The sequence below is a fragment of the Physeter macrocephalus genome, chromosome 4, assembly GCF_002837175.3.
Source record: "Physeter macrocephalus isolate SW-GA chromosome 4, ASM283717v5, whole genome shotgun sequence".
Lineage (NCBI taxonomy): Eukaryota > Metazoa > Chordata > Mammalia > Artiodactyla > Physeteridae > Physeter > Physeter macrocephalus.
In genome coordinates, this window is record NC_041217.1 from 50,358,112 (window position 1) to 50,384,708 (window position 26,597).

The window sequence follows — 26,597 nt, forward strand, 5'->3', positions numbered from 1 at the left end:
TGAGCCTGCGCGTCCGGAGCCTGTGCTCCGCAACGGGAGAGGCCACAGCAGTGAGAGGCCCACGTACCACAAAAAAAAAAAAAAAAGAATTTAAGTGTATAATTTGATGAATTTTGAACATGTAACAACCACCCTAATCAAAACATAGAACACTTCAATCACCCAGAAGTTTCACCCAGGCCCCTTTTCAGTTAATCTCCCCTCCTAGAGGCAATTAGTATTCTGATTCATATCACCATAGTTTATTTTTGCCAGTTCTAGAACTTCATAAAATGGAAGTATACTTTGTACTCTGTTGTGTTTAGCTTATTTTATGCAACATAACATTTTTAAGATTAATCCATGTTATTGCATCCATGGTATTGCTTTTGGTTTTTTTGCTGAGTAACATTCCATTGATGAATATATCACAATTCATTTATCCATTCTCCTATTGATGTACATTTGTATTATTTCCAGTTTTTGGCTACCATAAATATTCCTGCTCTGAACACTATTTTGCAGTGCTCTGTATACAGCACATATTTTTATTTTTATTGCCTAAATACCTAGGAGTGTAATTACTTGGGTTAAGTGTATGTTTAACTTTATAAGAAACTGCCATTCTGTTTTCCAAAATAGTTGTAACATCTTATACTCTGACAGCAATATATGAGAGTTATAGTTGTATTATATCTTTGTTATCATTTTGTATTGTAGTGAGGTTGAAGTAGTATCTCATTGTGGTTTTAATTTGCATTTCTTTTATGATTGATGAGATCGATCTTTTAGTATATTTATTGATCAAACTTATGTCTTCTTTTGTGAATATCTGTTCAAATCTTTTGCCTATTTCATGATTGGGATGTCTTACTTATTGAGTTGTAGGAGTTCTTTATATATTCTAGAAACAAGTCTTTTTCAGGTATATCTCAAATATTGCTTTTCATCCTTGATTTGCCTTTTCAGTTTTTTAAACTATGTCTTTTGAAGAGCAGAAGATTTTAATTTTGATGAAATCTAGTTTTTAATCTTTTTCTTTTATGGGTAGTGCTTTTTGTATTCTAAGAAAACTTTGCCTACTCTAAGATATTAAGGTACTCTAACAAAGATATTCTTTTATTCTTTTATTTTTTCCCCAAAGCTTTATAGTTTTGGCTATATTTCTAGCACCGTTTTCTTCAATTACCTTGGTACCTTTATCAGCATTTAAGTAATCATTTATGTGTTGGTCTATTTCTGCACTCTGTTCTTTTCCATTGACTTATTTGTCTAGTACCATACTGTTTTTCTAGTACCATACTATTTTACTATAGCTTTATTAGTACCATACTATTTTTTTTCTTTTTTTTCAATTAAAAAAATTTTTTTTATTGGAATATAGCTGATTTACAATATTGTGTTAGTTTCAGGTGTACAGCAAAGTGAATCAGTTATACATATGCATATATCTACTCTTTTTTAGTTTTTTTTTTCCCATTTAGGCCATTACAAAGTATTGAGTAGAGTCCCCTGTGCTATACAGTAGGTCCTTATAGTTATCTATTTTATATATAGTAGTGTGTATATGTCAATCCCAATCTCCTGATTTATCCCTTCCCCTCTCCCCCATAGTGAGTCTTGAAATCAGGCTGTAATTACTCCAACTTTGTTCTTTCTCAAGATAGTTTTGGCTATTCCACATTTTTGCATTTCTGCATAACTTTTAGAATCAGTTTGTCAGTTCCTACAAAAAATTTTAAAAGCCTGGTGGCATTTTGATTTGAATGACATTGAATCTATAGATCAGTATGGGGAGAATTCACATCTTAACAATATTGCATCTTCTAATTCATGAACATAGTATCTTTTTCTATTTGTTCAGGTTTTTAAATATTTCTCTCAGCAGTGTAATTTTCAGTGTAGCGGTCTTACACATTTTAAAAATTATTCTTAAATATTTTATGTCTTTTGATGATAAATGATTTTTTTTTTCAATTTCATTTTCTAGTTGTTCCTCTTAAAATACCTATAGATAGTTTTTTTGTATGGAACTGCTCAGCCTTCCTACATTCCTCCCAATAAATAACAGTAGTGCTGCCATTCATTGTGACAGTAAAAGTTCTCCAGACATTTCCAAATGCTCACTGGTGGACAGTGGAGAGGGGCTGATAACGAACTTTATTAAAAAAATCACTGGATTGAGGAAATGGCCCTATTGCATTTGTCATCCTTTCCTTGAAATCTGAAAAACCGCTGACGTTATCTACCATTTTAGGGATACATTATATCTCTGGGTTTCCAAACACGGACAGGGCATTGTATGACTTTATATACAGCCTTACCACCTTTAGAGAACCTATATTATTTAGCACTATTCCAGAAGAAATGAAAATATATACATTTATAGATAACATTGTATGGAATAATTGTAAGAAAGAGTCCTGTTAAGAAGGAGACGTTTGGGCTTCCCTGGTGGTGCAGTGGTTGGGAGTCCACCTGCCGATGCAGGGGACATGGGTTCGTGCCCCGGTCCGGGAAGATCCCACATGCCACGGAATGGCTAGGCCTGTGAGCCATGGCTGCTGAGCCTGCGCGTCTGGAGCCTGTGCTCCGCAACGGGAGAGGCCACAGCAGTGAGAGGCCCGCGTACTGGAAAAAAAAAAAAAAAAAAAAAAAGGAGACATTTTGGAGGGCAACATTTTTATGAAGCTGCTCCTTCAAAGTCAAAATAAAGGAATCATAAAATTGTGAGGTGTGAAGCATTATCTTTATTCTTATATTTAGGATGTTTTAATCTCCTCCAAAGAGTTAGGTACCATAGCTTTTCTTTTAAACCAGCTTTTTGATATGAGTTCTTAGTCCTGCATGTCTTGGAAATTTTTTATATTACTACATTATTTGACACACAGTAGGTAGTCACTAAATATTTAGATAAATGGTTGACGTCTACACTATTTCCTGTCTTTCCTTTAGGCTCTGATTAGTTGCTTCAAAAGATCTGCGTTAGGAAAACAGCATTCTATTTAATTTAGTTTCTGCATTGAAATAGTTTAGTATCTTAGAATTAATAGTTGATCGTTTCTTTATTTTGAAGGCACAGCAGCAACGCCATGAAAGAGATTTGGCCCTTTTGAAATTGAAGGCTGAACAAGAGGCTCTGGAGTGTCAGAGACAATTAGAAGAAACCCGAAGCAAAGCAGCTCAGGTAGCTTCTTTTGCAAATTTCTGTCCTTGAAATCACTTTCGTATTCTTTTAGTTATATAGGAGTAAAAAAAAGATGTAAATAATAATGTTTTAGTACATTATACCATATGAGTTAATTTCATGTCATTTGATTCTTGTAGCAACCCTGTGAAATTAAATAGTCAAGGCCTATCCCCAGTTTAGAGAAATGGCAACTGAGGTACACAGTAGTTACTTGTCTACAGAACATCAACTTGTGAACAGTGGAGTTAAGACTTAAACTTCAGCAGTGGTTTTAAGATTCCAGATTTTAAACTCTAAATTTTAAGACATGAAATCAAGATAGTAGTCAAAGGTTTTGTTTTTTTTTTTTCCTCAAGGCATTTGATCCATGAAACAAATTTACAAGTGAAAACTAATGTGGGTGGGATGAGACTGGGAAATAAAGTAAGTTCTCTTTTCACACTCTTTTATTAACAGGTCCATGCGGAATCATTGCAGCAGGTGGTTAAATCACAACGGGATGTAACTGAAGTCCTGCAGGAAGCAACTTGTAAAATAGCTGCTCAGCAAACAGAGACTGCTCGCCTGACCACAGATGCAGCACGCCAAATCTGTGAGGTGAGAGCTACCGAGAACCCTTTTCCTTTTAGTTCTTTTTAGTCAGTCTGATTACCTTTGGTCTTAGCAGTCATGGGTTTCTAACATCTAGCGAATGCATACTTTTGATAAGTGACTTTCAATGAGGGCCATACCCTATTGAAATGAGGCATCATTTATTGTAGTGTGTTGTCCATGTGAACGATATAGTGGGCAGAAAAAAGATGCAGAAGAACTCTATATTTTGGCCCCTGAGTAAGCTTTTTTAAAAAATGTCAATTTTATTGATGTGTAATTTACAAACAATAAAATATATCCATTTTAAGTGTACAGTTTTATGAGTTTTGACAGATATAGTTATCTATATATATATATTTCTTTATCGTATCTATCTATTCCTCTGAACACCACCATAATCAAGAAATAAAACTTTTAATAGTATTGGAAATATTCTTTCATGCACTTTGCAGTCAGTCCCCAATCTTAGTCCCATGGAGCCATGGATCTGTTTTGTATGAAGATGTTTCATTGTTACCCAGAGTGATATTAGTGTCCTCTTTTTTAATTGTACCAAAGATAAAGCCAGAAATAGTTTTACTGCTGTCTCTATATAGGATATCATAATCTATAAAGTTACAGTTTATTTTAGCAGTTACTATTTAGGACTGTTTGTGAAATGATTCTGTTATTAAAAAGCCATGAACCTACTATATGATGGGTACCATGGGGTTGTGCAAATAAGTATAGAGTCTCTTTTCTCAAGAAAATTTTAGATTACAATTAACAAAGATTTCAAAAACACTTCAATTCGTCAAAGCAGTGATTGAATAAATACCAAATGAATAATACATGGCAATAATGGCTAAGCGTAGGGAAGATGTACTTCACATTGTTGGTCAGAAAAGACTTAGATGGGAAGTTCTAATTGAATTGATTCTTTTTTTTTTTTTTTTTTTTGTGGTATGCGGGCCTCCTTCTGTTGTGGCCTCTCCCGTTGCGGAGCACAGGCTCCGGACGCGCAGGCTCATTGGCCATGGCTCACGGGCCCAGCTGCTTCGCGGCATGTGGGATCCTCCCAGACTGGGGCGCGAACCCGGTTCCCCTGCATCCGCAGGCAGACGCACAACCACTGCGCCACCAGGGAAGCCCCTGAATTGATTCTTGAAGGAAGATTTAATTTTTGGTTTACTGTGGCTTATTTTGGACTTGAAGGTTTTCTGTCTAATAATTCATAGATTGTTATAGCTGGTTGAAACCTTAGAAGTTATGTGGTCTAGTTCTGTTTTATAAGGAAGTTGTTGAAACTTAAAGAGTCTAAATGACATGCCCACAATATTTTACCTAATATGGCAGAATTTGCTTGTTCTCAATCCAGTGATCTTTCTAAGACACTCTGCTCACTCAGTTCTTCTGTGATGTTACCTTTTTATATCTACTTTGCCTTGTGTGTGTTCATATTTAGATGACAGAGTTGACTCGAACTCATATCTCAGATGCCATCACTGCTTCAGGAGCTCCCCTAGCAATGCTATATGACCACCAGCGGCAGTATGCTCCAGACTTCGTGAAACAACTAAGGACAAGAGCTGAAACAGATAGGTTAATATCCAGTCATTCAGCAAATATGTCATGAGTATCTATTATGTCCCAGGCACTGTTGTGGGTACTGGAAATACAGTTATGGGCATACAGTCTGGTGGGGAAGAGAGACATTAATCAAATATCCTTTAAGTGAATGAACACTTGCAAATTAAGCATTATGAAAGAAAGGAACATATGTCTTTGAGATATACAACAAAGGAGTTTGAATAGCAAGGAGGTCAGAGAAGGTTTTCCTGAGGAAGTAAAGCTTATGGTGAGATCTAGTGAATGAAAGGGAGTCAGTGATGGTAAAGGAGGTAAGGAATAGGCAGGTCAGTACATGCAAAGGTGGAGGAGAAGATGAAGGAAGACCAAAGTGACTGGGGGCAAAGGGCAAAGGGGAGAATGGTAGGAGACGATGCAGGGATCAGATTATGGTAGAACTTTGCAGATCTTATGGATTTTGGAGTTTATTCTAGGAACAGTGTAAAGTCATTGGAGAGCTTTTTGGGCAGGGCTGGGTGATGTCATCATGTTTATGTGTAATTTTTTAAAATAAATTTATTTTATTTTTGTCTGCGTTGGGTCTTTGTTGCTGCGCGCTGGCTTTTCTCTAGTTGCTGCGAGTGGGGGCTACTGTTCATTGAGGTGCACGGGCTTCTCAATGCGGTGGCTCCTCTTGTTGCAGAGCACGGGCTCTAGGAGCGCGGGCTTCAGTAGCTGTGGCATATGGGCTCAGTAGTTATGACTCAGGGCTCTAGAGTGCAGGCTCAGTAGTTGTGATGCACGGGCTTAGCCGTTCCGCAGCATGTGGCATCTTCCCGGATCAGGGCTTGAACCCGTGTCCCCTGCACTGGCAGGCAGATTCCTAACCACTGCGCCACCAGGGAAGTCCCATATGTGTATTTTTTTACATCACGTTTTGACTGTCTCTGATTCATAGATTTTAAGTCTCTATTCACATTCATTGATACTTGGGGTGATTTGTGTTTATTTCTCGTAATAAATAGAAGATATTCTTTTATGTGTTGTACACTTTTCTGTGAGCAAATGCCTTTCTTTCTCAAATACTTTGTAACAGTTATTTCATAATTTCTATTCATTCAAGATTTTATCTCATATTAATATTAAGCAGTACTTAAAAATCTTTCTCTTGTTTGAGACTTTAAATGTTTTAATCAGTTTTTATTTTCTTTGTAGGAAAAGTCAATCTGGTCCACTCTCTCAGAGTAAAGAAGGGACCCTTGACTCCAAGCATCAGAAGTTTTCCCCTTCATATGATAGTTATTCTGAGTCTTCAAGATACAAGAATCGCGATAGAAGGTGAAAAGAGTTTGATTTAGTAAAGTCTGATAAATGGCTTAGACATTGCCTTTTTTTGATTCCTTAATCTTGTTTCTTTAAATGAAGTAGTGTCTTCCTTTCTGTTCTGGCTTCCCCCATTTAATTAGCTGATTTACAAAATAGTTGTTCCATGTAATAATATAGCTACCATTCCTTGACAGTCTACATTGTACAAGTACTGTATAAGTTGTTCTTCCTGCATTTAATCTTCACAACAATCTTCCAAGACAGATATTATCCTCTTTTTATAGATAAGGAAACTGAGCCTCATGGAGATGTTAAGAAACTCACCCACGGTCACATAGCTAGTGGCACACCAAGGAATTGAACCATAGTTTGGCTCCAAAGCACGTTGCTCTGCTGACATCCATATTTTTTGACATTTCTGTATGTACTAATTTTTATCATTATGAAAGAAGATTGAATACTTTGTCCTTGTACTTGGCACAAGTATTAACATCTATAATTTTCAGTTGTGGTTCTGTCCTTGGATTAAAAGGTTTTAGAGGCCTCTTTCCAGTATTCTTAGAGGTAGGATACCTATATTGTCAAAGTATACTAAAACCTCAATTTAAAAATTAAATCATGAGACTAAAAAACATGAAGATTAATGTGGGGTAAGTACCAACAGTTATTCAGTACTTACTCTGTCTGTGTCTGGAACTGTATGACTTTCATTTAACCTTCACTGACACTTAATTTAGGCCATCATCTGAGTTACTGCAGTGGACTCCTAATAGGTTTCCCTGTCCTGTAACCTTTCCCCACTTCATACATTAACCACATGGCAACCAGAGTGATTTTTCTAAAATTTGCAGCCAATTGGTTATTTACCTGTTTGAAACCTGCAGTGTTTCCTCAGAGCCACTTAGTATAGTGTGAAAGTCCCTTTATTATTGAGCCTTTAGTCCATCTCCAGCCCTGTCACTTGGTATTTCCCCTCTTACCATATTCTACTGGTTCTAACTACTTCCATTTCTCTAAAGAGCCATGCTCTCTTTGTCTCCTGTGCCGTTACATATGATGTACCTTCTTTCTGGACCCTCCCTGCTCCATTTCATTTAGTTTACTTTTACTTGCCCTTTAAGAATCAGTATTACTCCTCATCTGCTTTAGAGATCCCTTCTGTGTTCTCCCACAGCACTCCGTATAACTATTACAGCCTTTACTACCTTCTATATTCTCACTCCTTTACTTATCACTTGTAGACTAGACTTGGAGTTCTGTGAGGGCTTCATTTTCATCATCCCCCAAAAGAAACCCTGTACCCATTAACAATCACTTCTTATGTCCTTTCCCAGCCTCTGGTGACAGCTAATCTACTCTCTATTTCTGTTTTATATGGATTTTTATCTGTTTTGGACATTTCATATAAATAGCATCATACAATGTGTGGTTCTTTGCTACTGGCTTCTTTGACTTAACTTACCATAATGTTTTCAAGGTTTGTCTATCGTGTATCAGTACTTTATTCCTTTATATAGCCAAATAATCTACTGCATGGATATCCCACAATTATCCATCATTTAATGGACATTAGGATTGTTTCCACTTTTTGGCTCTTATGAATGGTGCCACTGTGTACATTCATGTACAAGTTTTTGTGTGGTCATGTGTTTTTGTTTCTCTTGGGTATATACTTAGGAAAAGGATTGCTGGGTCATAATAGTAACTCTGTTTAACATCTTGAAGATATGCCAAACTGTTTTCCAAAACAGCTGCTCCACTTTACATTTTCACCAGGAATATAAAAATTTTCCACATCTTTACCCACACTTGTTGGTAGGCTAATGAAGACTGTGTCATTCTTGTATCCCCAGAGCTTAACAAAATGCCTAGCACATAGTAGGCAATCTACTACATGTTTATTGAGTGAATGATTGGTGTGTAACTGCTAAGTGGAAGAATTGAGATTAACCCCATATCCTACTGACTCCAAAGCACTTGCAGTCTCCTGCATTCTGTCTTTTACCTTATAGCTTTATTATACAATTTATCCTTTCGAAAACATTTATTAGGCCAGACAAATAATTGTGTAATATTCTGATAAATACTATCATAGAAATATGCACCAAAAAACAGTATAAACACAGAGACAGACCTTCCTTGGGAGTGGAGAAGGGGTCCACAAACAGTTTGCAGAAATGATACTTCAACTGAGTCTTGAATTCATTAGGCAGAGAGGGAAGGAACGGCATGTCACAAGAGGAAATAGCTTATTCAGAGGATCTCAAAACCTGGCTTATGATTGGCTGTATATTTGTATTTAGTGAATGGATAAATTAAGGAAAGCAAAGAGGGAGGAAGGAAAACACTGAACTTGAAAACAAGTTCGCTAAGCATTTGGAAACTTGAGGCTTAAAGTCAGGGGAAGGGTGGAGCTAGTGATACAGATTTGAGGCTCATTCCAAATGATAGCAGTTGAAATTATAGAGATGCATAAGATTGTCCAAGGAGAGTATATAGCATAAAGGAGAAAGGAACCAAAACCAAAACCCTAGGAAGCACAGTCATTTTAAGAAAAGATAGAAAAATTAAAAGGAAGCAAAAGAAACACAGGAAAACTTGCTAGGGAGGTAGGAAGAGAAGCAGGTGGGAGTAGAGTCAGGGATATAAGAAAGGAGAACACTTTTATTTATCATTTAATTTTGATATGCTTTCAAGCTTACAACAACTTTGCAAGAATAATATAAAGTTCCCAAATATCTTTCATCCAGGTTACCCTAGTGTTAACACTTTACTACATTTGCTTTAGTGAACTTTTAAAAAAGGAGATAAGAGGTTCATACCTCTGATGTTGTAGAAAAAGAAATTATCTAATGGATTTGACAATTAGAGTTTAGGTGGAGTTTACAAGAACCGTTCCAGTAGAATAGTTGGGAATTGAAGCAGACTGCGATAAATTATGAGGTTCATGAAAAGTAAGGAAGTGGAAACAGCAGATAGAAGCCTCTTTTCCCAGTAGATTGGTTTTAAAATGAAAGGAAAAAAGGGAGTGATAGCCTGAGAATAGTGGTTCCCCATTATGACTATTTAAAAGTGAAACCTTCCTTTCTTCTACTCATCTTTCCTGAAACAGTTTCTTCTCAGACTTATGTCTACGTAGCATTTTTATGTTTTATATTATCTTTTGTCATTTCATATCTTGATCATAAGGCACATTTCCTTGGCCAAATAAGTTTACTTTGAAGTTATGATCCTTATTTTGTTACCTTTATTTTTTTTCTGGTTTGTTTCCATAATATCCTTAAACAGGAGTAGTAGTGGTAGCAGCCGTCAAGAAAGTCCTTCACTTCCATCTTGTAAGGGAAATGAGAAGAAACTTCATGGTGAAAAGATGGAGAGTTCTATTGATGAGCAGGTCCAGACTGCTGTGGATGATTCTCTACGAAGTGATAGTGTACCATCTCTTCCCGATGAGAAAGGTAACTTTCTTTGCACACGTATGTATAATTATCGTTTGGGGAGGCTTCCAGAACCCTTTGAGATATTTGTGACTGAACTAATTAATATAATTTGACAAGGTTTTATGTCTGATATTAAATGTATTCAGGTGAAACTGTTTGAAGGCCATACACCATGCCAGTAGTAACCTTGCTAATATTTTACATGGTTGTTCTGAGGGGAGGCAAGACTAAATCTAGGTGACCATGCATGTGAATGGAATATATACTCAGTACTGAAAAAAATTACTTTTATCCTATTGTAGATGTGTAACACGATCATAAAAAGGAGAATACATTATTAGAACTTAAAATTTTAAACAATATAATAAGGTACAATTTCTTATAAATGATAACATCAGATATATTAAATAGATTAAAATTCATTACTTTTCCTGGATCATAAATTAAAGCAGTACTCCTATCAAATCATGGGTAGTAAATAATATAGCAAAGAAAACAGAATCTGGCAACAAATGGCACCTTTAAAACATTAAATTGGTAAATTTATAGCTTCCATTCTAGATTTTTTTTTTAAATAACTGGTCATTAAGTAGTGCTTTTGATTGATAGTCTAGAACCGTAGTCTTCAGAGCAGGATGGGCAAGACAGTCTTTGGAGTGTAAGAAGAAAATATTTAAATTTAAAAATTTTTCATCCTTTAAAAGTCTTTTCTGTAAATTTTATAGTGAATATAATACAGGGATATGGTAGTCTATAGTTATGGCAGCCCTAGTTGATTAATACAGATGTTGGTACCTAGAAGTTGGGGTGATGCTATAACAAATACTAAAAATATAGCAGTGGCTTTGGAACTGGATGACGAGTAAAGGATAGAAGAGTTTTGAGGTTCATGCAAGAAAAAGCCTACACTGCCTTGCAGAGATTGTTGGTAGAAATATGGTCATTAAAGGTGATTCCGATGAAGTCCAATAAAGGTGGAAATGAGGAACATGTTATTGGAAACTGGAAGATAGGCAGTCCTTGTTATAAAGTGGCAAAGAACTTGACTGAACTTGTTCCCGTGTTTTGTGGAAAGTGGAAGTTAAAAGTGATGACCTTGGATATTTAGCTGAGGAGATTTCTAAGTAAAATGTTGAAGGCATAGCCTAGTTTCTTCTTACTGCTTATAGTAAAATGTGAGAGAAGAAATAAACTGAAGGAATTATTAAGCAAAAAGGAACCAGAATTTGAAGATTTGGAAAATTCTCAGCCTATGCATATTTTTAAAAATGAGAAAGTGAGTTCTGGAGAGAACACCAAGGGTGTGACTGTACAGTTACTTCGTAAAGACATTACCCATGGATTTAATCAGCCATCTCAGCATGTTCAGCAGAAGCCAGGCACAGAGATGGGGTTATACTAGCAAAGATACAGCCATTTTGGACTAAAGGGCAAGAGACAGGATGAAATATAGGAAAGCTTTCAGACTTCTGGGATTCTGTGGGATGGGACAATAGAGCTATCCAGCTGTGAACATGCCTATCCTTCAAGAAAACTAAGGTGGCTAGAATTCATGGGGCAACCAAAATCCAAAGAAATTAAAACATTGAAAAACTAGTATGAAGAAGAAAATGGGAAAATCTAGGTCACTTTGGTTGGCAATGATTTCTTAGGTACAACACCAAAAGTACAATCCATGAAGGAAAAAATTGATAAGGTACACTTTGTTAAAAATTAAAAACTTCTGCTCTGTAAGAGACATTATTAAGAGAATGAAAAGCCACAGACTGTTAGAAAATATTTGTAAATCACGTTGGATAAAAGACTATATCCAGAATATATAAAGGACTCTTAAAACTCATCAGGAAAATCAGCAACCCAATTAAAAAATACGCAGAAGAGCAGAACAGACACACTTCGTTGAAGAAAATATACAAATGGCACATAGACATGGGAAAGGTCTTCAATATCATATATTTATAGGGAAGTGAAAATTAAAATCTCAATGAGATACTATAACTTGCCTATTGGAATAGCTAAAATCCAAAATAACAACAAATTGGTGGCAAGGATGCTGAGCAACAGGAACTTGAATTCATCACTGATGAGAATGCACAACGGCACAGCGCCGCTGGAAGACATTTACACAGCATTTTATAATGACCCAGCAATCACATGCCTAGGTATTTGCCCAAGTGATCTGAAAACTTATGTACACACAAAAATCTATACGCTAATATTTGTGGCATTATTATTCATAATTGCTAAAAAATTGGAAGCTATTCATGGCTACTAATTGAATATCTACTGAAAACTGTTATAATGATAAAATCTACTTGCTCCATATTCTTTTATTATAGATTCAACTTCTGTTGCAACAGAATATTCCCTGAAATTTGATGAATCCATGACAGAAGATGAAATAGAAGAAAGATCATTTCGATCTTTACTACCTTCTGAGAGTCATCGCAGATTTAACATGGAAAAGAAAAGAGGCCATCATGATGACTCTGATGAAGAAACTTCCCCAGAAAAGACTACACTGTCCTCTGCCAAGGTGTGTTTCAGTTTACCTATGGAGATACTTCATAAATAGTTGTGGATGTGTTCTCTCAAAGGTATGAGGAATTATTTTGTACTTGAACTCAGTTGTCAGCTACCAGAATGATTTTCCTGAGATATCAATTTTATGTGATATTTTTGGTATAGAATCTGGCTTTGCTTTCCTTATAAAGTAGCTTACAAACTTATTCCTTGGAATGATATTTAAGGCTTTTGAGGATCTGAGCCAAAGTTATGTGTTTAGCTTTTTCACTTACTTCACCCTTACAACACTGTATTCCATTAAAAAATTTTCATTTATATCTTTCTTTTTATTAAATTGTAAGTCTTTTGAATAACAGGGGCGAATTCTTACCCAGCTTTACACCCCTGGGACAGTACCTGGCTTATAGTAGTTGTTTGTTAAAATTTTATTGGGTGAATAAATTAGATGAATGTTACTGGCTTTCACATGCCTTTTTTTTTTTGAAGAATGTTCTCTTACATGGTTGGCAGCCTTTTTACATACATAATTTATTTTTATAAGTGGATACCTCTTTTAATGAAGTTAATTAAGTTCCAAAAGGTTTAGATGGTGATAAACACGACATAAACTCTCTAACTCAGGAGCTGAGCATGCCATTCTCAGGAGGACAAGACAGCTTTTCTAAATTTACTATGGAGATGGTTAGACAGTATATGAAGGAAGAGGAAATGAGAGCAGCTCACCAGTCTTCACTCCTGCGTCTCCGTGAAAAGGCCTTGAAGGAGAAAACTAAAGCTGAATTAGCCTGGCTAGAGCATCAGAAAAAGTAAGTTCTTTCAGTGAACATAGTTTTGACTGTTCGATTCCTCCTTTCATGAAAAGGAAATGCCTTGTTTTTAAAGATGTTTTTGTTTCCTCATCTAATTTAATTTGATCAACCCAGTTTCTCAAGCTAGAAATACGGCAGTCATCCTTGAATCATGTTGCTTTCAAGACATCCTAAACATATAACATTTTCTTTGCATTTCTCTTTTATCACTTAACTGACTCTTATATTGTTATTTTATACTTAATTCCTTTACTATGTTATAAATTTCTCAAAACTATTTTATCTTTAAAGGACATAGTCTAGGATTTGCATATATCATATATCCAAAAAAATATTTGTTGGCTTAGGAGTTGCTGCATGCAGCAACTGTTTTCCAGATTTGAAAATGTTAAATGGGTTAGAGATTTGTTAGTGGTTGAGAATTCTTGACATTAGAATAGAAATTTAATCTAATCTTTGTCTCAATGGGAACAATTGCAGACATCTACGAGATAAAGGAGAAGATGATAAAATGCCCCCACTCCGAAAGAAACAACGTGGTTTGCTCTTAAGGTTGCAGCAAGAAAAGGTATGTTAGGAAAAACACTCCTTTAAGAGAACGTAAGGCGACAAGTTAGATTGTGGAATCTATTATTTTGCCTAATCTCTTTTTCTTACTATCACATTAAAGGAGATTTAGTTGATACTTACCACTGTTGATGCCTCCTACTATAATTACAAGAGTTGCTTAGTGACCTATCGTATTTCTCCTAAATTAGGGTTGTGTTTCACTGCTAACTGAATACAATATAGAGTAAGACCTTCTGCCTTCATTTACTATGTAAAATAAAGTTGTGCTTTAATATGCATATTTTTAAAATTAAGATGTTTGTGAGTCTAATTGGATTAATTTTTTAGTCACTGTTTCCCCAAATAGATTTTCAAGACATATGAATTACAAATGGACAAATATATTGGCTTAATGGACTCAGAAAGACCTGGCATTTGTATCCTGGAGAGGCAGCATGGTGTAGTGGTTAAGAATTCAGGCTCTAGAGTCAGATTGCCTAGATTAAAATCCCAAACCTTCCAATTATTAGTTTTATAATCTTGGAAAGTTACTTAACTTCTCTTTTCCTCAGTTTCCTTATTTATAAACCGAGCATAATAACGATAACATACTTTGTAGGGTTGTTAAGAGGAATAAATGAGTTAATACATATAATAACTTAGAACAAACCTTGGCATAAAGGTAAGTGCTCAATAAATGTTAGTTGTTATTATTTGATTTCCAGCTTCGTCAGTTGCAAATGCGTATTCATGGTCAAGTTTAAGTAACTCTCTGAGACTTAGTTTCCTTATCTGTTGGAGTGAGATTTTATTTCATATGGTGGTTGTGAGGATTAAATGAGGTAACATATGTAAAATCTGTTTCACATTGCCTGGTAAGTATTTAATAGATTCTAGTTTTCTTTTCCTTTATTGACCTGTTTTCAGGTAATAGCTACTGTGTTGGATGATCTGTGAACTTAATCATTTGAGTTATATATTGGAATATTACTTAATAGTTTTTTTAAAACTTTGCCCTAAGAGGAACTCCCTGGCAGTCCAGTGGTTAGGACTTGGTGCTTTCAGTGCCAGGGCCCGGGTTCAATCCCTGGTTGGGGAACTAAGATCCCATAAGCTGCGTGGTGTGGCCAAAAAATAAAAATTAAAAATAAATAAACAAAAATTTGTCTTTGATTTTTCAGTAGATTTACTATGATTTGCCTAGGTGTGGTTTCTTTTGCACTGATACTATTTAGAGTTTGCAGAGCTTCTTGAATCTGTTTTTGTAGTATTTCATCAGTTTTTGAAAATTATCTCTTCAGGTGTTGCTTTTTGTCCTATTCTCTCATTCCTTTCCTTCAGAGGCTCCAAGTAGACAAACGTTAGACCTTTGGACAATTTACCACGTCTCTGTTCTGCTCTGTTTTGTTTTAATGTCATTCTTTAAAACAGTAAAACAACCACGGCAACAACATCATCAACTACAACAAAAACCCACTGTGCTTCTGTTTGGAAAGTTTTTATTGACCTGTCTTTGAATTCGTTAGTTATAGCTTCTGCACCGTGATGTGTACTGTTAAATCTATCCAGTGAGTTCTTAATTTGATTTCTTTTTTAGTTCTGTAATATCTGTTTTGTTCTTTTTTATAGATTTTAATTCTTGTTGAAATTCTCTACCTTTTCATCTGTTTTTTGACCTTTTTCTATTATTTTTTGAACACATTATTCATAGTTATTTTAACTTCCTTATCTGCTAACTCTATCATTTGGACATCTTTGTGTCTGCTACTATTGTCTGTTTTTATTTTTTATTATCATATGACCCTTTTTCTTAAGATGCCTACTAATTTTTTTTATTGAATGCTGGACACTGTGTATAAATAACTGCAAAGGCTCCAGATGATGTTATCTTCCCCTAGAGAGGATTTATCCTTTCCTCTTCTATGCAGTTAGAGTGGTCAGCTGTTCACTTTTTTCCACTCAGGGGCTGAGCTGGGTTGGCATTGGGTTGCAGACTTGGTAAGCCTCAGTCTACTTCTGCTTTGCATTAATGCTTGGTTGTGACCCCGCAGGGATCTCAGTTGAAAACCAGGTTAACCTTTTTTACCAGCACAAGAGACTGTTGGGGATTTCTGCTCTGCTGTTGAGAGGTTTCTGGCTTAATTCCTTAGCCTTTTTGCCTATGCTGCTTTAGAATTGGCGGATGCTTTGAGGTGAAGACTGAGTTTGAAGCCTTAAGTCTTAAGACTTAAGTTTAAGACTTAACTGTCTTAGGTCTTCAGTTTTTGTCACTGCAGTTCTCTGTAGCTGGTGGGAGTGTTAACTGGTGTAACGACTTTCAGAGCAGTTTGACTATAACTAGGTAAATTGAAGACACAATTTATGACTCAGCATTTCTGTGTGTTGGTAAATACCCTAGAGAAGCTTTTACAGTATATAGGGAAAAGTGGAAACTATTTCTTCAGTAAGAGAATAGATGAACCAGGGCATATTTTTGCAAGAAAATATAACACTGCAGGAAAAAAGAATGCATTAAATATAAGAACTGTTTAATAATGGTAATGTTCTGTATCTCTGCTATCCAATACAGTAGCTACTAGCCACATGTAGCTTTTTAAAACATATTTATTTATTTATTTTGGCTGCGCTGGGTCTTAGTTGTGGCACACGGGATCTTTTTAGTTGTGGCATGCTGACTCTTAGCGGCGGCATGCATGCAGGATCTCGTTCCCTGACCAGGGATGGAACTCAACCCCCTGCATTGGGAGCGTGGAGTCTTACCCACTGGACCACTAGGCAAGTCCCCACATGTACCTTTTGAGTACTTAAAATGTGGCTAGTGCGACCAAGAGACTGAAATTTTAATTTCACTTAAAATTAATCTCAATTTAAATAGCTACATGTAGCTATTGACTACTGTATTGAACAGGACAGCAGTAGGTCTTATCAAAGATCATAATATTGGGACTATCCTGACAGTCCAGTGGTTAAGACTCTGTGCTTCCACTGCAGGGGGCACAGGTTTGATCCCTGGTTGGGGAACTAAGAATCCCTCATGCCATGCAGTGAGGCCAAAAGTTTTTTGTTTGTTTGTTTGTTTGTTTGTTTGCGGTACGCGGGCCTCTCACTGTTGTGGCCTCTCCTGTTGCGGAGCACAGGCTCAGGAGGCACAGGCTCAGTGGCCATGGCTCACGGGCCTAGCTGCTCCGCGGCATGTGGGATCTTCCCGGACTGGGGCACGAACCCGTGTCCTCTGCATCGGCAGGTGGACTCTCAACCACTGCGCCACCAGGGAAAACCCCAGTTTTCTTTTTTTTAATCATAATATTAGTTATTACAGAAAAACAAGATGCAAAAGAATATGTACAATATGATACCATTCTTATAAATTTTTAAAAGTCACCAATTAGTAATATATGTTCCATGGAATCACTCATGCATCAAAAGTACACAGCACATTTAGGGATGATATACTTCTGGAGAGGAAAATGGAAAAAGAGATTGGCATAGAGTTTAGTTTTATCTCTAATGATTTAATTTTGAAACAGAGATTTGAAACAAATGTGGCAAACTGTTCAATCCCAGTGGTGGGGGTTTGAGTGACTAATTTTTCTGCATACTATGTTTATAGTAGGCCAGAATGCTTTTTGAGTAAATGTGCAAAAAATGCTCTTGATCCAACTAGCTGTTACAGACCAGGGTTCTTGGCCTCCTTAATCAATAGAAATTGATCAGAGACCAGACAAGAAATTCAGGCAAGGCTTTATTGGGGCCCCTGCTGTAGCAGGGTGGAGTGAGAACAAACAATAGGTTCCCTTGCTTTCTCGCTTTCTCGGGGTGGGCGAGCTGGTTCCTTATGTGGAGTGAGGGTAGGGGTGTGTCCAGGGGTCTGCAGGAGGGGCGGCTTAGGTGGTTTGCCCACCCCTTAGGTGGTGCTGTGTGCAGGGGTGTGCGCAGCACCCTGCTTTTGCTCCAGGCTCTTCAAAAGTGGCAGTTGGTGGTTTTGGTCTCTTTGTATCTTTTGGGTCCAGAATTTGCCCTAGCATGCACACAGTTATTTTTAGTCCCATATAGTTTCTTTGTATTTATAGCTTAAGGGAGGTGTGTCCAGGTGCAAGCTTTGCAGCATTGTAGCAAAGGTTCCCAGATCCCAGGCCTGTCTCACAGCTACGCCTAGAAAGTTGCCCTCTAGGAGTAAAAGCACCAGAGTGTGAGGATATATGTACTGAGATACTTACTGCAGTTGTATCAGTAGGGATTATTTTGACATGTAGTGAGATGGCTATGAGGAATTTGGCCACATATCTTTGCACAGCTGTATCCAACAGGAATATATTTTCCTTATTCTTTTTATTTTTTGAGGTGAAATTCACATAACTTAAAATAACCATTTAAAAATGAATATACCATTAACCATTTTTAAAATTTATTTATTTATTAAATATTTATTTATTTAGGCTGTGCTGGGTCTTAGTTGCAGCATGTGGGCTTCTTAGTTGCAGCATGCAGGCTCTTAATTGTAGCATGCATGTGGAATCTAGTTCCCTGACCAGGGATGGAATCCGGGGCCCCTGCATTGGGAGTGCGGAGTCATACCCACTGAACCACCAGGGAAATCCCACCATTAATTAACCATTTAAAAGTGAACAGTTTACTTGTACAACCTTATGGCTTATTCTTAAGAGAGATGCAAACACTTTCCCCTTAGAACCCCTTGAAAAAAATCTTTTCTTTCTTCTAGGCTTGGATTGGGTGAAATTATACATTAATTGGTTTAGAAACTCAGGCCTAAGCTAGTAGCAGTTTTCAAAAGGTGTTCTGTAGAGCTCTGGGGATCCCTGAGACCCTTTCATGGGTCAGGGAGATCAAAACTATTTTCATAAGGATAGTGAGATGTGAATTTGCCCTTTTTATGTGTTGACATTTGCACTAAATGGTGCAAAAACAATGGTGGTAAAACTGCTGGTGCCTTAGCACAGATCAGGGCAGGGGCACCAAACTACTAGTAGTCATTATATCTTCCACTGCCACATACTTGCAGCAAAAAAAAATCTAGTTCTACTAAAGAATGTCCTGATTAAGTAGTAAAAATTATTAACTTTATTGTGTTAACCTCTGCATACTTGTTGTTTTCATATTCTCCGTGACAGGAATGGGAAGCCCACAATTAAGCACTTTTCCTAGATAGAAGAGGATGGTGATTAACTCATGGGAAAGTATTTGTGTAGTTTGAATTGCAAGCTGAACTAGCCAGGTTTTTCATGGAATACCATTTTTACTTGAAAGAGTTATTCAGAGACGAACTATGTTTGTTCACATTAGGGTATTTGACAGTCATTTTCTCAAAAATGAACAAAGTGTGCTTGTCACTTCAAAGAAGGCAATTGACAGTGTTTGTTGCCAATGATAAGGTTCAAACTTGCAAGCAAATGTCAGAATTTTGAAAAATTTCTGTCTACCTCCTAATACTAAAAGAATTTTTTTCAGGAGCACAGTGATATTAATAAATGTGATTTGGGGGGATTGTATAATGAAATATGTGAACATTTGGAAGATCTGCATAACTGAGTGAACTAAACATTTTCCAAATGAGCAATGCATGGTGTTTTAAAAAATCAAGCCACGGAGATGGGGAGGGATAAATTAGTAGTATGGGATTGACAGATACAAACTACTATACATAAAATAGATAAGCAACAAGGATTTACTGTATAGCATAGGGAACTATATTCAATATCTTGTAATAACCTGTAATGGAAAATAATCTGAAAAAAAATTAGTGTATAGCTGAATCACTTTGCTCTACACCTGAGACTAACACACTATTATAAATCAACTATGCTTCAATTAAAACAAACAAACAAACCCAAACCAAAAAAAAAAAAACCAAGCCAGACAGTAAAGAGATCTGCAAACATCTACATACTATTTTCACTAATTTTGTTTGTTTTGGAAAAGAGTTATTTTCTTCAAAATGTGAGTAAACGCCATTGTACACGCATGTGAGAATGAGAGTGAAAAGGCAAATAATGTCTTAGTATTATGAAGATAGTTTGACCCTGAGAGTCTCCAGAAGGGATCTTAGGAAGCTTCAAGGGTCCTTGGACCATACTTCGAGAACTGGTGCTTGAGAGGACTTCATACACGTGCCCAAGGAGACAAAAAGTATAAAGCTATTGATTATAGTATTGTTTGTAATAGTGGACAACAACCTTATCTAACCATAGAGGTAATAGATACATGAAATCTGTATACCTCCAGTGTAAATTTATGCAGCATTTAGGGGCAAATCAACATGGAGACGTATTTATTTTTATTTATAAAAATAAATCTTGGGGGGCTTCCCTGGTGGCGCAGTGGTTAAGAACCCGCCTGCCAGTGCAGGGGACATGGGTTCAAGCCCTGGTCCGGGAGGATCCCACATGCCGCGGAGCAACTAAGCCCGTGAGCCACAACTACTGAGCCCGTGCGCCTAGAGCCCGTGCTCCGCAACAAGAGAAGCCACCACAATGAGAAGCCCGAGCACTGCAACGAAGAGTAGCCCCCGCCGCAACTAGAGAGAAAAGCACATACGAAGACCCAATGCAGCCAAAAATTAAATAGATAAATAAATAAATTTATTTAAAAAATAAATAAATAAATCTTGTTTTATTTACTAAACATAAACGTTTAGTAAATAAAGCAAGATTGAAAATATATATGTATGATATTACTTATAAAATATTTTAAAACATACAAACCAAATAGTATATATATTTTTGCAGGTAAGTACAAATATTTGTAGAAGAATTTTATTTTATTTTATCTTTTTTTTTTTTTTTTTTTGTGGTGCGCGGACCTCTCACTGCTGTGGCCTCTCCCGTCACGGAGCACAGGCTCCGGACGCGCAGGCTCAGTGGCCATGGCTCACGGGCCCAGCCGCTCTGTGGCATGTGGGATCTTCCCGGACCGGGGCACGAACCCATGTCCCCTGCATCAGCAGGCGGACTCTCAACCACTGCGCCACCAGGGAAGCCCTGTAGAAGAATTTTAAAAGGATGTATACCATGGAAGGATATATGCCATGATAGTGGTTACCTCTAGGGAGTTGGGGCAGGGATTTGTAGACTGGTGTTGTCTGTAATCTTTTATTTCTTTATGAAATTAAAGACTAAGAGAAAATATGACAGAGTATTAACAATTGTTAATTTGGGATTTTGGAATTAGATGTTTATTGTGCACTTTTCTGCATTTTCAGATAGTTTAAAAAATCTCTCAAACATGATTTAAATAAATTGTAACAAGTTATTAATATCTTTATTATGCTTACTTTATTAACAAGAAAACAGATTACAACAAATTTATGAAAAAAATGGACAGTCTGTTAAATTTTATTATTAACAGTGAAGTGTCTCTTTTTTTGCCCACTGTTAGCAAAAGAAAACAATAATATCCTGTGTGGAGAGAGTTTGGTGCAATGTAGCCTTAAATGTTTCTGGTGGCATTTTATGTGGAGAAAATTCTTTTCTGAAAGCAATTTTAGAAACTGTTCTAAGGGCCATAAAATCATTCATTCTCTTTGACTTGTTTGTCCTACTTTTTGGAATCTCTCCTAAAGAACTAATCCATAGTATGAAACAATTTATAGGCATTAAAGCATTATTTGGAATGGAGTTTAGCAATAGAATAATGGTTACATTAATTAGTTTACTTGATATGCAATTATTAAACAAATAAGTGTAAAGACTAAATGGCACTGTCGAAAAATATGAAGGGTATGTTAAGTTTTTAAAAGGGATATGAAATTATCAGTCTGTTGTAATTATAATTATTTGAATTAAGGAATCATGTTAAATTATTTTAGAGTGATGGAGTTATGTGACTTTTTTTCCTCCTCCACTGCTTAAAAATTTTTCAGTATTATTATTTTTATCTTGAAATGCTGTATGTATTTATTTTTGATATATGTGATGATTGGATTTTCTTTTTAAAATATTATTTTGGACTTGTCTCCTCCAAATTTCAATCCCTCGCCTAACTCTTTAAACTTTAGGCAGAAATTAAACGTCTTCAGGAAGCCAACAAGGCAGCTCGGAAGGAAAGACAACTGATTCTTAAACAGCAGGAGGAGATAGAAAGGATCCGACAGACCACCATAAAACTGCAGGAGCAGGCGGACGCGCAACCACCGCGCCACCAGGGAAGCCCATGTATTTATTTTTGATATATGTGATGATTGGATTTTCTTTTTAAAATATTATTTTGGACTTGTCTCCTCCAAATTTCAATCCCTCGCCTAACTCTTTAAACTTTAGGCAGAAATTAAACGTCTTCAGGAAGCCAACAAGGCAGCTCGGAAGGAAAGACAACTGATTCTTAAACAGCAGGAGGAGATAGAAAGGATCCGACAGACCACCATAAAACTGCAGGAGAAGTTGAAGTCTGCAGGGGAGAATAAATTGGTAAATTACATGAAATTATTATTAATTTGTTTTCTGCCTCATGTTGCTTGCTAATACCTAACTCTACCTCATCTTCTAATATGGTGGGTGTGTTCATTCTAGCACTATGATACAGTAATGCACCAGGATAAAGTTCTATGTATGTGCCTTTATGTAAAGTGAGAGTTTGTTTTTTCCTCTCATGGGATATTCAAGTTTTGAAAGGGACAGGTAGGTCATATGTTAGTTTAAAAGTGTTTTCCATTTATAAATTCAATTGGGACAGAGAGCCTTGTTTTTGCTTATCAATCCAAATATCAATATCAATATATATTCCTCAGAATTAATGGGAATATATTCAATCCAAATATATTCCTCAGAATTAATGGGAGGAATTATTTTTGCTCTTTACATAATACTTTTGTCAGCTGTCTAATGCCTAATATAATGATAACAAGGTTCAAAGGAGATATTCAGACAAAAACAAAATTTGGACCTATTCTGAAATACCTGTAAAGTGTGTCAATATAGTGTTGGAAAACTCAGCCTATATAGCAATACAGTTAAAGAAATCTCTTAATATTCACTGCTTTGATTTTTAAAATACACTTTAAATTTTGAAACAATCTCAGATTTATAGAAAATTTCAAACACAGTACAAAGAGCTTTGATTTTTCTCAGTCGAGAGTTACGTTGCCAACAAATTAATATTGACACATTAGTTTTCATATCTCTTTAATCTCATTCAGTCTGGAAAAGTTCCCTGACTCTCATGACCTTCACATTTTGGAATATTACATGCCAGATATTTTGTAGAATGGTCCTCAAGTTGGGTTTGTCTGATCTTTCCTCATAATTAGATTCAGGTTGTGCATCTTTGGTAGGAATATCATGGAAGTGATGCTGTGTTGTTCTCTGCATTCAATCAGGTGGCACCTGATTTTGATTTATCTCATTACTGATGATGTTAACTCGAACACTTGATTAAGGTGGCATCTACCATACTTCACTGTATAGTTACTCTCTTTCTCTTTGTAATTAATAAGTGCATTGCATGAAGGTATTTTGAGGCTACATACATTCCTGTTCTTTGTCAAAGTTAAATTTATTCTTTTATTTATATCAGTATGGACTCACAGATTTGTGTTTTACTCAGCATTATCATCTGTTACTATCATTATTTGTTTTCGATGCTCACTTTTTCTCAAAGTGGGCCATTAGAAGCCTCTTCGAGCAGGTTTCTGTGTCCTTTTGACATGTACCCATCAGTCTTTGAGCACTTTCATGTTTTCTGGAACAAGATGTTTCAGGGTCATCATTTACTTTCCCTGCCTCAGCCTTGGAATCAGCTGTTTCTCCAAAGAGGATAGTTATTTAGAAATCAAGATCTGGTGCTAAGCATGCTCACTGCTATTCAGGTTTTGTTGCTCCTAAGCAACAAATCTAGGGACTATATAAGTACATGTATATACATTTTACTTGTGTGATATAATTTTGTCCTTTAAGTAATACCCTAATTTCAGCTATTTTACAAATACTGTTTTGAAGATAAATTAATTTTGAAATGACAGTGTTTAAATCAGTTTGAGGTCTTAAATTCCAGTATAATTATAATACTTTACTACCCCTTATTGTTTGCAGGACTCTCATAGTGATGATGATACAAAGGATAATAAGGCAACCAGTCCTGCTCCAACTGACTTGGAGACCCGCAGTCCTTCCCCCATTTCAATCTCCAGCAGTGAAACTAGCAGCATTATGCAGAAACTGAAGAAAATGAGAAGCCGCATGGATGAAAAGTAATTCATTTTTTAAAATATCTCCTATTTACACTGAAAGTAGTAGCAACAAATAATATTCTTAATGTATTTCATTAGATTAGATTGATACAACATAATATTTTATGGATTCAGTTGCGTTTTAGGAGAGTTATTAAGTCATCCTAGAAGTCAGTTAACTGTAGTCCTTATTTATAAAACAGATTTTCTCGATCTTAAATACAGACAGGTTTCTTATTTTAAAAACCAAAGTAGTATTTGCACATATACCCATGACAACATTTTCTCCTTTCTTTTATTAAAAGTTATGAGTAAGTGTGAATTTTTTACCTTTTCTGAAATCTGAGGACATGTCCACTGACTTGAGGGAGCAATTTAATGATACATCTTGAGATCTCATCCTGTGACTCTGACGACTGTCAGGCTTACTCAAGTAGAAGAGTGAAATTTTAACCTTGTGAGTGGGTCTGAATTGCTCAATTAAAACCAGAAAGTCTGAAATTCTCCTGGGATATTGAATGATTTGGTAGTCTACCATTCTTCTAAAACATTTCTAAGTATTATTTTTTAAAGATTCTTTTAAAGAAAGCTACTCCGACTTAGATATAGCTCAGTTGTGTGTCAGCTTTGACCGTACCAAGTGACATTTACATGAGAGTTTACTCCTTTGCGAGTACCTTTGATTAAATACGCTTATAAAGTAGCTGCTTGTGGACTATTTTCTACCTTCTTTAAATATAGAAGAGAGGTCCATGCTCTTTTATTTTAAGTTAGCAATTTGAACCACAGATTAAACTTAAGTTGTATCTTGATATCCTTTGGCAGTATACTGCCCATCACCAAATTTAATAATGCTCTATGTTTATATGTGACATCAACCTATGATTTAGTTATTTTCTGAACAGTCAAGCAGTTGTAAGTCAAACCTTACTTACTATAGGTACAGTGTTATACACTGGCACTTCATTGCTTAATTGAAATTGCACTTCAGTAACTTAAAATTGGCATTTGATAACTTAAAAATACCTAAATTGATTATGAAGATAAGTTTAAATAATAAATAGAAATTTTTAAAATAAAAAATATAAGGGGGTGAAAACTGAATATTTACAAATGTGTAAGTGTACCTTTTGTATGATTTCCATGGGATAGACCAACTAAGACTTATTCAAATAGGAATTCTTTCTTCCTTCCTGATAAAAATTTCCAGTAGCCTGTGTGGGACATACTGGATTGCTCCAGGGATCTTTGAATTCAGAATAATCTATCTCATAAATTTTTATAACTGATTTGGCATTTTATATCTGCCTCTAAATGCCTTTGGATCATAAATGTTGGAGGAAGGACAGCTTCAAGGGAAATTTCTTCATTGATTCCTTGCTTGTCTATACCAGTGAAATCTTCATTGCTGGTTTCTATGAATAATATTCTAATAATTTTAATCACATCCATGGAAGGAACTGCTAATCCTATTCTGTTTGTGAGATTAGTCAGTTTATATGGTGTTTATTTGAGATTGGGTTAAAACTTTAAAAACCCTAAATAACAAGTTAAAGGTTGAATTTATTGACTTTGTTCTAAGTTTTGTTAATTATTTTCTCAGAGCCCAAAATACTAAAGACCTAGAATTTTTTTAATCATTGCTCTACCTTCTTTTGTCAACTACTGCAGTAAACTTTTGAGAAAAGGCCTTGAAGCATTCAGTGACTTCTTGATTTGTTGTTTGAAGCAATGCAGTTGTGTTTGTGGTAGGGCTGGGGTAAGGACAGTAGTTGCAGAGAAATTAGTTTTAGTGTTTGGAAGATGATGCTGAAATTTGAGGATGAAGTGGAGTATTTTCCAAAATTAGCAGTGCATTAAAAAGGGAGATTACTGTTATGCAATTTTTTTTTGATCTCCAGAACAAAGCACAGTTGGTCCTCGAGCAGCGTGGGGGTTGTGTTAGCAATGCTGCCCTTCCACATAGATGAAAATCTGCCTAAAACTTGCATAGTCGGCCCTCCATAATCGTGGTTCCTCTATGTATGTGGTTCTTCTGTATCTGTAGTTATATATCTGCGGATTTGGCCAACCACAGATCATGCAGTACTGCAGTATTTGCTACTGAAAAATATTCACATGTAAGTGGACCTATGCATTTCAAACCCACTCACTGTTCAGGGATCCACTGTAATGTGAAAACTAATTTTTGAATACCATTCAGATTACCAGAGCTTCAGAGTTAGATCTCCTTCAACAGTGTTGGAATGTCAGCTCAATAGAGTGAGTTAATTTTGTAGTCATTTGCTACAGTAGATAACTAATAAAATTATTTGAGCCTTTGCTACTAGGCACTATTATTTGTTTTGTAGATTAGAAAAGGCCATCTTCTAAGAGATTACTATTTTACTAATATAAAACACTTGTCAGAAAATAGTCATCCTTCTCAATAAGTTTAGCTAACTTTGGGAGGAACTTTT

At 36.0% G+C, this 26,597-nt stretch overlaps 1 protein-coding gene across 1 annotated transcript in view; it reads left to right on the top strand.

Annotated features, from left to right (window-relative positions):
- The window catches only part of CEP350 (centrosomal protein 350), a 145,571-nt gene that overhangs the window by 60,647 nt on the left and 58,327 nt on the right, over window positions 1-26,597 (top strand). The window contains exons 19-28 of the mRNA XM_055084187.1: window positions 3,056-3,166; window positions 3,626-3,766; window positions 5,208-5,344; window positions 6,527-6,649; window positions 9,926-10,095; window positions 12,417-12,613; window positions 13,225-13,409; window positions 13,893-13,980; window positions 22,235-22,381; window positions 24,002-24,159. Of these exons, the coding sequence (XP_054940162.1) occupies window positions 3,056-3,166; window positions 3,626-3,766; window positions 5,208-5,344; window positions 6,527-6,649; window positions 9,926-10,095; window positions 12,417-12,613; window positions 13,225-13,409; window positions 13,893-13,980; window positions 22,235-22,381; window positions 24,002-24,159 (1,457 nt within the window). The remainder of the gene's footprint in view (window positions 1-3,055; window positions 3,167-3,625; window positions 3,767-5,207; window positions 5,345-6,526; window positions 6,650-9,925; window positions 10,096-12,416; window positions 12,614-13,224; window positions 13,410-13,892; window positions 13,981-22,234; window positions 22,382-24,001; window positions 24,160-26,597) is intronic.